The sequence below is a fragment of the Eptatretus burgeri genome, chromosome 2 (assembly GCF_056783735.1).
Source record: "Eptatretus burgeri isolate ZD-2024b chromosome 2, Ebu_testis_v1, whole genome shotgun sequence".
Taxonomy (NCBI): Eukaryota; Metazoa; Chordata; class Myxini; order Myxiniformes; family Myxinidae; genus Eptatretus; species Eptatretus burgeri.
In genome coordinates, this window is record NC_140962.1 from 37,418,362 (window position 1) to 37,432,562 (window position 14,201).

The 14,201-nt window shown below is 45.6% G+C and overlaps 1 protein-coding gene across 1 annotated transcript in view; it reads right to left on the bottom strand.

Moving 5' to 3' along the window:
• The window catches only part of LOC147031826 (volume-regulated anion channel subunit LRRC8C-like), a 115,041-nt gene that overhangs the window by 18,916 nt on the left and 81,924 nt on the right, over positions 1-14,201 (bottom strand). Inside the window, exons 11-12 of the mRNA XM_085850063.1 lie at positions 13,190-13,321; positions 12,571-12,957 (exon numbers count right to left, since the gene is read on the bottom strand). Of these exons, the coding sequence (XP_085706189.1) occupies positions 12,571-12,957; positions 13,190-13,321 (519 nt within the window). The remainder of the gene's footprint in view (positions 1-12,570; positions 12,958-13,189; positions 13,322-14,201) is intronic.

The window sequence follows — 14,201 nt, forward strand, 5'->3', positions numbered from 1 at the left end:
TTAAAAGACCCTCCCCCCCCCCAAAAAAAATGGTAAAATTCAAAATGGTTTTGCTCATCAGGAATGATTAGGAAGATGGAGATGCATGCTGATGGATTGAGCTGTGACGGCACTCCAAGTCCATGAACGGAATAACCAAACCATTGAGAAACCTTTGCATTACTCCCAAAGCATGGCATACATTGTGGGCCATGGAATTACCAAACATGAGCAACACAAAAGGACATCTCAGCTGTCATTGGTGGAGGAAATTCCAGAACTGCATTTGGCACAGCATGAAATGTTTGGAGCAACAGGCAATGGACAGAGTTGAATACTATTCAGCAGAATGCCAGAATACTGTTCAACCAATTTCAGACAAAGGATATTTTGTGAATGGAAGAATATAATTAAGTCGAATGCACAAAAACAGGTAAAATGATGTTTCTCTTGTCAAATTGCACTTGAAGGGACAGAACCACTGAATGCTGTTCACCTGAATGAGATTTTTAAAATTAAAAAAATTTTAAATCCCAGTTTGCAATGCGTGTTCGAGTTCCATCAATCGTCCTTTTTTTTCCAACTTCAGTTGCCAATTCACCCCTCCTCCTTAAATCTACCTCCTCCTAACCTCTCACCTGTTATCTCTTCTCATTACCCCTCCCATATTGGCTCTCATCCTACCTCCGCTCTTGGTACCTCTTCACTGCCTTCTGCTTCAGTATCAGCTCCTCCTCTGTTGTCCCAAAGTGTGTGTGGTGTGCTAACATCTGTGGGCTCCATTCTAACCTAACAGATATCTCGCTCTCTAAATCAGTACAGTCCTCATCACCACAAACATGCTCCTTCCTCCCTCTCATCTCACCTCGACCTCTTCCCTACCCCTCAATCTTGTACCTCCCTCTGCCCGCTCCCTTCTTCACCATACCTCCACCAAGTCTCATCCCTCCACTCTCCCCACCTCTCCCATCACCCTCCTGCACCTTCGCCGTGCCTGCGCTCATCGTCTCCCCTCCCTCTCAAAGCTTCTCTCTCAACCCTCCCTCACAAAGCAACCTTCACACTCTTCCCCCTCCAAGCTCCCTTCTCACCTTTCTCAAAAACTTCCCCCTTGCCCTTCTCCATCAACTCTCCCCCCTCACCCTTCTCCCTCTACTCTCCCCTCTCACCTTTCTCCCTCCAATCTTCCTCCTCACTCCCCCTTCACAAATTTGCTTCCCCTGACATCCACAAAGCTGCCTCCTTCCCCCACCCTCTCTCTTCCATCTCATCACTCCACCTCCTCCAATCTTCAACTGCCCTCTGCCTCCTCTCTTATTACTCCCCACAGTACCTCAACCCATCACCACCGATCACCCATCACCGAGCCTTTTCTCCTCTTCATCCAACCCTCTCGCCAAGCTCTTCTGGATCTGATTTTGACCAATTTCCTTGAAAATATCTGCTGTTCTTCCTTCACTCCAATCGGTTCATCTGACCACATGCTTGTCAAAGTAGACATCCCTTTGGCTGTTATTGGAGAACCACCTCAGCGCCGCCAAGTCTGGCATTTCATTCAGGCCGACTAGCAGGGTCTCCAATCAGCCATCGAACGTCTGGACTGGTCTCCCATCTCGACTTCCTCCAACATCAACTCAACTCGCCCTGGGAAGTCTTCCAAGAAACTTGCTCTCCCTCATGCACGGATTTATCCCATCTCGTCTTCAGTTGTCTGACCCTTCCTCTCCCGCCCTTGGATCACTGAAGCTTGTGGCAAGGCAGTTGTCCTGAAACAACTTACTTTCACCTCATGGAAGGCTAATCCAACTGAAGTTCCTCAGTTCCTTCCACAATGCTTGGAACAAGAGTGTGTCTACCCTCAGGAGAGACAGAAAACAACATCCTTCTCATCTCAAGTCTGAACTCTCAAACCTGTCTCCCTCCTCCAAATCCTGGTAGCATCTAGTTACCTTCTCCATCGAAGATGAAGGAGGTTATGTTTTCACCCCTTTCTGTCTGTCTGTCTGTCTGTCTGTCTGTGTTTGTCTATGTACAGGATATCTCAAAAAGTTGTGGACAGCTTCGGTGTGTGACGAGGACGATCTGATTAGGTTTTGGTGAAGATCCAGATCCAGATCCGATGACTCCATTTTTTTTTTAAGTGATTCTTCACCATTGAGAGATAGGGCTAAAAATTATATATAGCATATCTCAAAAAGTTGTGCACGGATTCGGACAAAACTTGGTGGACAGATTGGGTGTGTCACAATGACGAATTGATTCGATTTTGGTGAAAATCCGGATCTGAATACGAAAATTATTAATTTTTTAAGTGATTCTTCACCGTTGAGAGAGGGGGCCAAAAACGATATTGTGCTGTATAGCATGATATTTCAAAAATGTATTGGGCACGATATGTTCTCGTAGATCAGGCATTATGTGGCGGAGGTATGCGCTCTACCGTATGCCCTACTCGTTAAGTCTGTTTCTGGTTCATGCTCCCCCTCCATCCTCTCCCTTACCTCAAATGACAGCACAGCTGACTGCACGTGAAAAGGCTGAATGCCAAAACTCCGTGTTTGCTTCTAAATCTTGTGTCCCAAACCCATCGCTTTCTGTACCCACCGTACCCAGTCACACACAGCTGTCCCTGGACCCTGTGTCCTTTTCTCCTGACAAGGTGGAGAGTTTGCTGTCAAACCTCGACTCAGATTCTGCAACTGGTCCAGACGGCATCAGCCCACGTGTCCGAAAAACCCGCTCCTCTGCCCTTGCTCACCTTCTGTCTGTTCTATTCACCCTCTCATTTGCTCAAGGTCATCTGACATCAACTTGGAAATCAGCAAACGTTACCGCTCTGCATAAAAAAGGTGCAGAAACAGATCATTGCAACTACAGATCAATTAGCCTTCTACCAATCATCAGCAAGGTCATGGAATCCACCATCACTTCACACATTAAATCCTTCCTCTTCTCCAAAGGCTTGATTTCCGATCGTCAATTTGGATTCAGATGAGGTCACTCTACCCTGGATATGCTGCTTCTGCTCTCCCAACAATGGATGGAGATCCTCAATGCCAGACATGAAATGAGAGCCATCTCCCTAAACATATTGCGTGCCTTCAATACGGTCTGGAATCTTACCCTGGTCACCAAACTCTTCCTATGGTATGCAAGGCCATCTCCACTCATGGCTCACAGACTTCCTCTCCTGTTGCAGCCAATGTGTGGCCCTTAATGGAGTTCTCTCATCCCCTCTTCCTGTCCAGGCTGGAGTTCCTCAAGGCAGTGTTCTGGGCCCTGCTCTTTTTCTGGTTTTCATCAATGATCTCTCCGACTCTCTAGAACCGAGGTCGGCAACCTGCGGCCCACGGGCCAAATGCGGCCCGCGAGCTCCTCCTGTGCGGCCCGCGGCACCTTGTCCGGGTTTCCATTAGGTGCGGCCCGCGAAACATTTTTCTGAACCGACGGCAAATTTAACATATGTGGACATATGATTCTTCCACATATATCACAGTCTCTGTACGTCACAATAAATTATTTTCGCTTCTCGTCCACTTAACTTGGTCTTAAATATTTTTTCGTTGTTGTTTCAGATGGCTGAAGGTCTTAAGGTTCAATTTACAATTACATTTATTATCATTGATTTTAGGTGTGTTTGTTATTTTTTCGGGTTGGGAGGGGGGTGCGGCCCGCGAGGTGGCCCGAACGTGGCCCGCGGCCTGGTTTAGTTTGCCGACGCCTGCTCTAAAACATCTTCATCTCTATGCTGATGACTCCACTCTCTGCCGTACCATCTGTCATCCCTCAGGTCGGCACGCAACAGCTTCTTCACTCTCTGCATATCTGGATAAAATCACAAGATGGTCCAACTCGTGGAACATGTCTTTCAACCCTGACAAAACTCACAATCTCACAATGTCTCTCCGAAAGGACTGTCTGGAACCCCTCCCCCTCCCAATCAACTTTCTCAACAATCCTCTTGAATATTTCCTTTCATTCAAACTTCTGGGTATCACTATCTGCCATGATCTTTCCTGGAAAAGCCACATTTCCAAGCTGGCCTGCAAATCCAGTTGCCGACTGGGCATCATCCATCAGGCAAAGTCCTTCCTTGGCACACCTGAGAAACTGACCACATACAAAGCTTTTGTCCACAGCCTGGAGTACTGCTCTGCCCTGTAGGCTGGTGCTCCTGCCTCACCTTTCTCGGCTTCACGCTGTGGAAACCAAGGCATTTAGGATCATTGCTATCTTCCATGATGAGGCTGAGTCTTTGGGTTTTGGGTCTCTCACTCTCTCACCACAGGCAGGTCTTCGACTGTCTCCTCTCCGGTCGCAACCCCCCCCCCTCCCTGCTCTCTCTGAGATATGTCACCCCCATATTTCCGCAGGGTGCTCAAGGTCTGCCAGCAAACCCCTTCTGGTAAAGCTACCAAAATCACGAATCACTGCTCACCTTCACTCTTTCATTCTTCGTTTTTTCCCCACTTTTGGAACAAACTCCCACACTCTCTTCAATCCCACTCTTCCCTCCAGGTCTTCAAAATAGGTGTTCACCACCATCTCTTATCTTCCCCCATTCATAACCATGATCTTTTCTACCCCTGATAATCCAGCCCAAACCCATCTCTTTCAAATTCCCTGCTTTCCTTCCTGAAAGTCCCTGTGGTATCCATCTTTTTAACCCTGTGTACCCTACCCCATCCCTCTCCCTTCCACAGATCTCCTCATGTCTCTGTTCCCCTTTGTTTTTCCTTCACTCTCCCACCCCTTTTGTCTCCTGCTGCCCGCGTTGTGTGTTTCTGTGTGTTCGCTCTCATACGAGCCTCGACAGCGTCTACAAGAAAAGAATAATAAAAAAAGTGTTCCTCATAAGACTTGTACAAATCAAAGATTGGGAATCACACATATGATACTCCTACATGGCTTCACATACCCACTCCCCTTTGCACCCCACTCCCACACTTCCATAAAAACCATGAAAACAATAGTCTGAAAACCACGTATGCCTCTTGTGTCAGTTAAAATGTGAAATCACACGACTCATGCATACAGTGCCTTCAGAAAGTATACACACCCATTGACTTTTTCACATTTTGTTGTGTGAATTTACCTGTGCATGAGACATTGTTGCCTGAATATAAAATGGATTAGACTGAGTTGTTTTTTTTTTTATCACCAATCTACAAAAAACTACTCATTAATGACAAAGTGAAAACATAAGTTGAAAAAGTTATTTTAGATTTTAATGAATTTATTAAAAACGAAAAGCTGAAATGATTGGCAGAAATCAGCTGAAACGATTCTGTACATGGACTTCTTTGTCGAAGCGCCTTTGGCGGCGATTGTAGCTTCAAGTCTTCTTGGGTGTGTCTGTATCAGCTTTACACATCTACATTTGGGGACTTTCTCCCATTCTTCATTGCAGATTTGCTCAAGCTCTGTCACGTTGTATGGAGAGCGCCAGTGAACAGCAATTTTCAAGTCTTTCCACAGATTCTCAATGGGATTCAAGTCTGGGCTTTGTCTGGGCCACTCAAGGACTTTCACGTTCTTGTCCTGATGCCATTCCAGTGTTGCTCTGGCTGTATGCTTCGACTCATTGTCCTGTTGGAATGTCAATCTTTGCCGCAGTGTAAGGTCTTTTGCACTCTGAAGCAGGTTCTCCTCAAGGATTTGCCTGTATTTAGCTCCATTCATTGTTCCATCTATCTTTACAAGTCTCCCAGTCCCTGCCATTGAAATGCATCCCCATTGTATGATGCTGCCACCACCGTGCTTCATGGTAGGGATGGTGTTAGGGATGGCTGGCATGGTAGGGATGGCTCGGTTTCCGCCACACAGAGCGCTTTGCATTCTGGCAAAAGAGTTAAATTTTTATCTCATAAGATAACATAATTTTATGCCTCATGCTTTCAGCGTCTTTCGCGTGACTTTTTGCAAACACTTGGTGTGCCGCCACGTGCCTTTTTCTCAGGAGTGGTTTCCACTCTCCTATAAAGTAACACTCTGCACTCTCCCATAAAGCCGAGATGTGTGAAGTGCTGCAGAAACTGTTGTCCTTCCAGCAAGTTCTCCCATCTCAGCCAAGGAACCCTGTAGTTCTGTCAGAGTGGTCAATGGGTTCTTGGCCACCTCCCTGACCAAGGTCCTTCTTTCCCAATTGCTCAGTTTGGTCGGACGGCTATATATATATATATATATATATATATATATATATATATATATATATATATATATATATATATATATATATATATATATATATATATATATATATATATATATATATATATATATATAATATATATATATATATACATTACACACACACACACACACACACGAGTGGGTATGTTTACACGTGTAAGCAATAACGAACTGTGCTTCCCCCATTGTCTCGAGACACTTAACTGCATTTGTTTCTTTCATTTGTTGATATTTTCATTTACAGATGCTTTCTATGATTTTTCCTGGTGTATTAGCTTTGATGTCCATCACCATCCAAAATTACCTTCCTCCCCATTGTCTCTGGTTGCTCACCTGTATTTATTATTTTAATTTCTTTATATTTTCAATTATGAATGCTTTCCAATGGTTCTGTGATTATTTTTTTTTCTGGTGTATCTGTGGCGTATTGGCATACGCGTGCAAAGCACAATGCGGGGAGGGTTGTGGGGGCGTGGAGGAGTGGTGATGGTAGTCACGTGTCTGCAATGCATATAGCTGTTCGCGCCGGCTAGGGACTTGTAGCACCAGTAGCGTCAGTAGCAGCATGTGATATCATTAGTAGGGTCTTGTAGGTCGTGTGCCTGTAGAGTGCATCGGGTGCGTAATAAAGCGGAGCTACGGGCATCCAACGCCCACCCTCTTGCTCGAGGCAATAAAGCGGAGTTGTGTTACCCTCCGGCTCGTGTCTGCCTGTTCGCACCTCTGCCACGACACTACACTTGGCGACGAGGCTGTTTCGGATCGACGCGTGCAGAGTGCCTGTTTACCTCAGCATTGACTTTGAGTCGTTGCCGGGACAATTAGATTGTCGGGCGCACGGAGCGCCGGGAGAATCAGCGCAGCTCGCGCAGCACGAGTTCGATCACCTGGCGCGGAGCCCAGGGAAACGCATCGCGAGTTTCGCCGCACGGGTGAAGCATCTCGCCGGCGCCTGCCGACTCACGTCGAGTGAACAGCGGGCCGGGCTCGGAGATCGTTATATTTCTGGTTTGCTCGAGTCGGAAATGGTTTTTGCAATGTCACGGCTAAATGACGAGGACATTACATTCAACTCAGAAGCAGCGTCTGCCATCGTACAGACTCTGAGGGATGTCCGGAGCCTCGATGGCCAGAGCACGACAGGTGATCCGGAGGTCCGCGCGGTGTACCAAGCGCCCACGGCCGCACGCACAGTCTTCGGTGCGGGTCATGACCGAACGTTGCAGCGCGGTCAGTCGGACGGTGGTCTGAACACTCAGGGACATCTACGGTCTGTGTGCCGAGTGTCATTGGCCATCATAACTGTCATGGATGGCGGTGTGCGAAGCGACCCCTATGTCTCGGGTCGAGACCTACTGCCGGTACGGTGTTTTGTGCATGACGTACACTTTTACGCCCCGGGTCGAGTCCTGCAGCCTGGGCAAGGTTCTGTGGATGGAACGCCGAGCGTGTTTCATGCTGACACCGGAGCGACGGTGTCGATCATAAGCGAGCGCACCGCTCGTGCACTCCCCGGTCTACGCCTTTTCAGGGCTACCCTCGCATTGCACACGCATACCGGTGAAGCGCTACCAGCGGTTGGCAGGGCACACGTCTTGGTCGCCCATCAAGGTCAGCGGGTCATGCTCTCGCTGTTCGTGGTGCGAGGGGAGGGGCTCGTCCTTTTGGGTCGGAGCTGGTTGGCCCGCATTCAACTAGACGGGATGGCGCCAGCCAGTGGCCTTGGACGTCCCGTGCCGAGCCGATTAGAGTATCGGGGGGAGGAGGTTCCTGTTTCGGAGTTCGTACCTCCAGGTGCACCTGTGTCTCCTTCGGGCCCCGTACCTCCGTTTGGGCCGGGCCTCCCTCGAGACCCGAGGGCGAGGTCCCGGCGGCAGGGGCCGCGGCGATACAACATGGGTTACGTTCATTGCTTCCTGCGACTACGATATACGGTTCCGGAGCAACGGGGAGCATGCCAGCTGCGACGGGCTCTCGCGCTTGCGTTGCGCTCATGATACAGTGCACGCCCGTGTCGTTCAGGCGATTTCAACGGGGGATTGGAGCGAGCCGGTCGCATTCAAGAAGTTCGCGGAACGCGACCATCGACGGTGTCCTCTTCGACGTTCAGATGGGGACCTGCATGCAAGTCGCCTCAACGTCGTGACAACCAAGAGGCTTGCGCGCAGCATGGTTCATAAATTGTTAATTGTTGCGTGTTTGATTCTCGTGGCACGAGTGATTAAGCATGGCGTCATGAAAGCAAATACCGACAGTCCGCGTGTTAGCATAATGTGTTTGATTGGGATCAATGCTTTCTATGATGTGAAGAACTTGCGGACAGTCGTTGCGAATAAAGAGATTTTCCAGATCTCGGTCTTCGATGACAGTCCGTAGTTCGCTGCACTCTCATGTGTTAGGATTATACTGTGGGAACGCGCTGTACGTAAAGAGAAGTTTGCCTCTGCGCAGACGATGTTTTTGCTGTTGTATGACCCTGATATGTATCCAGTCAACGCTGTTCGTCTGTATGGACGTGCGTTGAAGTCTCGGCTGGAGTTGCTGCGACCTAAGGGGTCGGTGGCAGGGGCGATGTTGCGCCCGGCGCTGCTGCGCGGGTTTGGTGTGGGACGGCTGGTAATAGAGCTGGCTAATTGCCTGGTTCGAGTCTGTGGCGGGGAGCCAGAGCCGGTTCGCTGTTCAGCGTCACCCCCACCCCTGATATCGCCAAGGTCAGCCGCGCTGGCGCCTGCCAGGCTTGCAGACTTGGGGTGTTTACCTGATTCGGCCCTGTCTGAGGGAGGTGTGCCAACTTGTCGACCGGGGGCATTTGATGGTGCCGGGGGAGGTTCGCGTAGGGTGTCACCTCGACCTCGCCGGGAGGCGTGTAAGCATGGGCTGCCTGGGGGCACTTCTACAGTCTACTGCATTTGGAGTGCAACTCACTCGCACCGTGCGGATGAAGCTGTTCCCATTGTCCCATCCCAGTACATGAACCGTACTTCCCCATTGTCTTGGGTCGCTCAACGGCATTTGTTTTTTTCATTTATTTATTTTCAGTTATTTATATTTTCATTTGCTGATGCTCTCCAATGGTTCTGTGATTTTTCCCAGTGTGTCGGCTTTGATGTCTGTCGGCACGCATAATTTCAGCTTTCTATGTCACCTGGAAGGTACCAAACATTAATATCAGTCAGTGAGTGGTTAAATGAACTTCATGCAGTACTTGTGGGGTATGCTTACACATTGTAAGCAATAAGGGACCGTGCTTCCCCATTGTCTCGGGTCACTCACCTGCATTAATTTTTTTCCACTTATCTTTTTCATTCATTTATTTTCATTGATTTATAGATGCTTTCCAATGGTTCTTTGTTTTTTTTCCAGTGCATTAACTTCAATGTCCGTCAGCACGTGAAATTTCAGTTTTCCATGTCACCGAGAAGGTACCAGACTTTAATATCAGTCAGTGAGTGAGTAAGAGAGCGAGTCAGTGAGTGGTTAAAATGGGCCATATATTACAGAGTATATTGGATATACTGGTTTGGATTGGCTCACTGCGCTCGCCTTATACATCGCTACGGAGTTTTGTCTTAACTGAGGATAATAACTGGACGTGAGTTGCTGTGTTGTCATAAGTATATAATGAAATTAAAAACACCTCACCTCCACATAAAAACACCTCACCGCCACATTATTAAAAACACTTCACCTCCCCGTTATAAGAACACCTCACTCCCACATTATAAGAACACATCACCTCCACGTTATTAAAAACACCTCACCTCCATGTTATGAAAAACACCTCACTACCACGATATTAAAAACACCTCACTGCCATGGTATTAAAAACATCTCATCTCCACATTATGAAAAACACCTCACCACCACGTTATTAAAAACACCTCACCTCCATGTTATGAAAAACACCTCACGAACACGATATTAAAAACACCTCACTGCCATGGTATTAAAAACATCTCATCTCCACATTATGAAAAACACCTCACCACCATGTTATTAAAAACACCTCAACTCCACGTTATTAAAAACACCTCACTGACATGTTATTAAAAACACCTCAATGACACGTTATTAAAAACACCTCACTGACGCGTTATGAAAAACACCTCACTGACACGTTATTAAAAACACCTCACTGACACGTTATTAAAAACACCTCACTGCCATGGTATTAAAAACATCTCATCTCCACATTATGAAAAACACCTCACCACCATGTTATTAAAAACACCTCATCTCCACGTTATTAAAAACACCTCACTGACACGTTATTAAAAACACCTCACTGACATGTTATTAAAAACACCTCAATGACACGTTATTAAAAACACCTCACTGACGCGTTATTAAAAACACCTCACTGACGCGTTATTAAAAACACCTCACTGACACGTTATTAAAAACACCTCACTGACACGTTATTAAAAACACCTCACTGACATGTTATTAAAAACACCTCAATGACACGTTATTAAAAACACCTCACTGACACGTTATTAAAAACACCCCACTGACATGTTATTAAAAACACCTCAACTCCACGTTATTAAAAACACCTCACTGACACGTTATTAAAAACACCTCACTGACACATTATTAAAAACACCTCAATGACGCGTTATTAAAAACACCTCACTGACGCGTTATTAAAAACACCTCACTGACGCGTTATTAAAAACACCTCACTGACACGTTATTAAAAACACCTCACTGACGCGTTATTAAAAACACCTCACTGACGCGTTATTAAAAACACCTCACTGATGCGTTATTAAAAACACCTCACTGACGCGTTATTAAAAACACCTCACTGACGCGTTATTAAAAACACCTCACTGACACGTTATTAAAAACACCTCACTGACGCGTTATTAAAAACACCTCACTGACACGTTATTAAAAACACCTCACTGACGCGTTATTAAAAATACCTCACTGACGCGTTATTAAAAATACCTCACTGACGCGTTATTAAAAACACCTCACTGACGTGTTATTAAAAACACCTCACTGACACGTTATTAAAAACACCTCACTGACATGTTATTAAAAACACCTCATCTCCACGTTATTAAAAACACCTCACCACCACATTATTAAAAACACCTCACCACCACATTATTAAAAACACCTCATCTCCACGTTATTAAAAACACCTCACCACCACATTATTAAAAACACCTCATCTCCACATTGTTAAAAACACCTCATCTCCACGTTATTAAAAACACCTCATCTCCACGTTATTAAAAACACCTCATCTCCACGTTATTAAAAACACCTCATCTCCACGTTATTAAAAACACCTCATCTCCACGTTATTAAAAACACCTCATCTCCACGTTATTAAAAACACCTCATCTCCACGTTATTAAAAACACCTCATCTCCACGTTATTAAAAACACCTCATCTCCACATTGTTAAAAACACCTCATCTCCACGTTATTAAAAACACCTCACCACCACATTGTTAAAAACACCTCACCATCACGTTATTACAAACGCCTCACTGTGACTTAACCGCTATGTTATTGAGAACACCTCACTGACATGTCATTCAAAACAAATGCCGCTATGTGATTCAAAACACCTCACCACACATCACTCAAGAGACAGGCTTGTTTTCACTGAGCATAAGTATGCGAGTTTCCACGTTGTCATGATTTACACCAATCAGAATTCAAACATTTATTTTCAAAATTAATTTGTAATATTCGTGATATTACATTTTCATAACCAATTGAAGATTTAAATTTAAAAAAGAAAATTGTTTTTTTATTTCAAAAAAATACACTTCGGACCTTGACAAGGGAGGGATAGGTGCATCCCTGAAATTTGGGACAATTTCACAAAAGTTTGAGGGAGTAGTTTAGTGACAACACAGGACAACACAGACACTACACAAATATACTGGGTGGGGAAGAGAAACGGGAGATTAAAAAAAACAATTTTCTGGGTCCCGGTATAGTGGGAAATCTACATGTCACCCTACTACATCACCCTGTTTTATATCACCTGATTACATCACCCTGCATCCTCTTGTCCACATCATGCCATTTACATCATACCATCAAAATACTTCTGGAATTTCTTTGGAGATGCTTTGCTGTTTCATGGGAAACATGCGTGGAAGATTAGAGGAATGCCTGTGCAGAGATGGAGGTGGTCAACTCGAGGATGTTATCTTCAAGAAATTAATGGCATGCAATGTACCTTAAGATGGCTTCTTTGTAATTTGGCAAATACAAAATTTTCATTTAATTACCGAGTTTTTTTTAAATCGCCCATTTCTCTGCCCCACCCTGTAATATACAGTATACATGTATATATTGTACATAGTGGAAGTTATACACAATGAGATAATTTAAGTTTTAAAAAAATCATTAATTGCTGCTTACTCCAAGATGAAGCTGCTGCAAGTGTCTGAGGCAGCCAAAGACAGGTAGGAGGCGTTCTATCCCACAGCCTCGAAGCTCTAGCTCTACCAGACCAGCCATGCGTCGAAGTGGGGAAAGGGTAGCAAGACGAGGTGTGCAGGCAGCCCGTACTGCCAGCCTCCGCAGTCTTGCAGCTGCTTCTATTGGAAGAGGTGGAAGACGAAGACTGGGACCCTCAAGTATGAGGATGAGCGAAGAGAGTGCACGCAAACCCCCGAGAGAAGCAACAACATCCCGACTGTCATCATCAGGTCCTAGTGGTCCACGGAGTTCCAATTCTCGAAGGCTGAGGAGTGCAGGAAGCCAGGCAGGCATGTCAGCTGTATCAGAGAAATGAACACGCAGGATCTAGGGAGGGATTGGTGCAAATGAAGTTCATTAACAAATGAGTTTCAATACCCTTGTAAAAATGTTTTTATACTTTTTTTTTTTATACTGCTCCACTTTCATACTGCTTCAAGGTATTTTGGAAAGTAAACTTTCAAGAACAAATTGTGAAATTCTAAAGTGCATTTGATTCGGAATGAAAACATTTTCATCTTAAATAACATCGTGCAGGTTCTGCTGCTATTCAAAAAACCTGAAGCTGAGAAGCGAGAAAGTCGAGTGCCTCTGGGTGTGGGCGCACGGGTGAATTGAAGAGGCCAAGTTCTTTTAGGCTGCTCAGCTGGGATAGCCACGCTGGTAGAAGCACATCATGCATGTCCTCCAGCTATATGAAAGGGCAAAACCAAGTTTCCCCATTTATCATTTTGTGATATCATTAGGCAAGAACATGCAAAAACAACAAAGCTTAAAACTGTAATTTGGAAACAATAGAGACAAACATCTGTGGAGGCCATTATTGCAGACCATCATCATCATCATCAATGTACCATATTCTTTACAGAACATTGGTGCTGCCATAGCAACTCTTGTGCTGGGTGTCTCTTGGCAAGGCTTTTGTTGGATGGTTTGCCATTGCATGAATTTGGCCAGGATGCAGTCAAGAATCTAATGATCTCAACATTTTTGTAATTTCCCACGGTGAGGCTGAGGCACGAGGCCTGTTGCTCTTACATCACAGGCAAGTCTGTGACCTTTGTTTTTTTTTACCCCCTCTCCTTTGGTTTAGCTCACTCACTCAACCCTTCGACCCTCACAACAACTCCAGGATGCACACGTTATTCCAAAATCCAGACTAATTGTCCACCATTCAAATAACCGTCCTCTCTGACATGCAGCATCTCCTGGTGACACTGCACCAAGATAGCAGTTTGTAGTTGATTCCACTCTGGTAAAGATCAAATGCAGACTTAACTTGACGACTATATCTCTAACTGACATGAAGCAGAGCTTCTCGGCCTTGTCATTTGGCTTGAGATAACTTCATCTCTCTGACTCTGAAAAAAAATCCTCTTTATCGATTTGCCGATGATCCAACCTCTGCTGTGACATCCCTCATCCTCTTCAGACCTTGACAAAATCACAAGATGCTGAAACACTTGGAATACATCTTTCAATCCTGACAAATTTCACACTCTCATGATCTCTCACCAAAAGGACCATATGGCAACACTCCCCCTCCCACCCCCCCTGACCCCCCATCTACT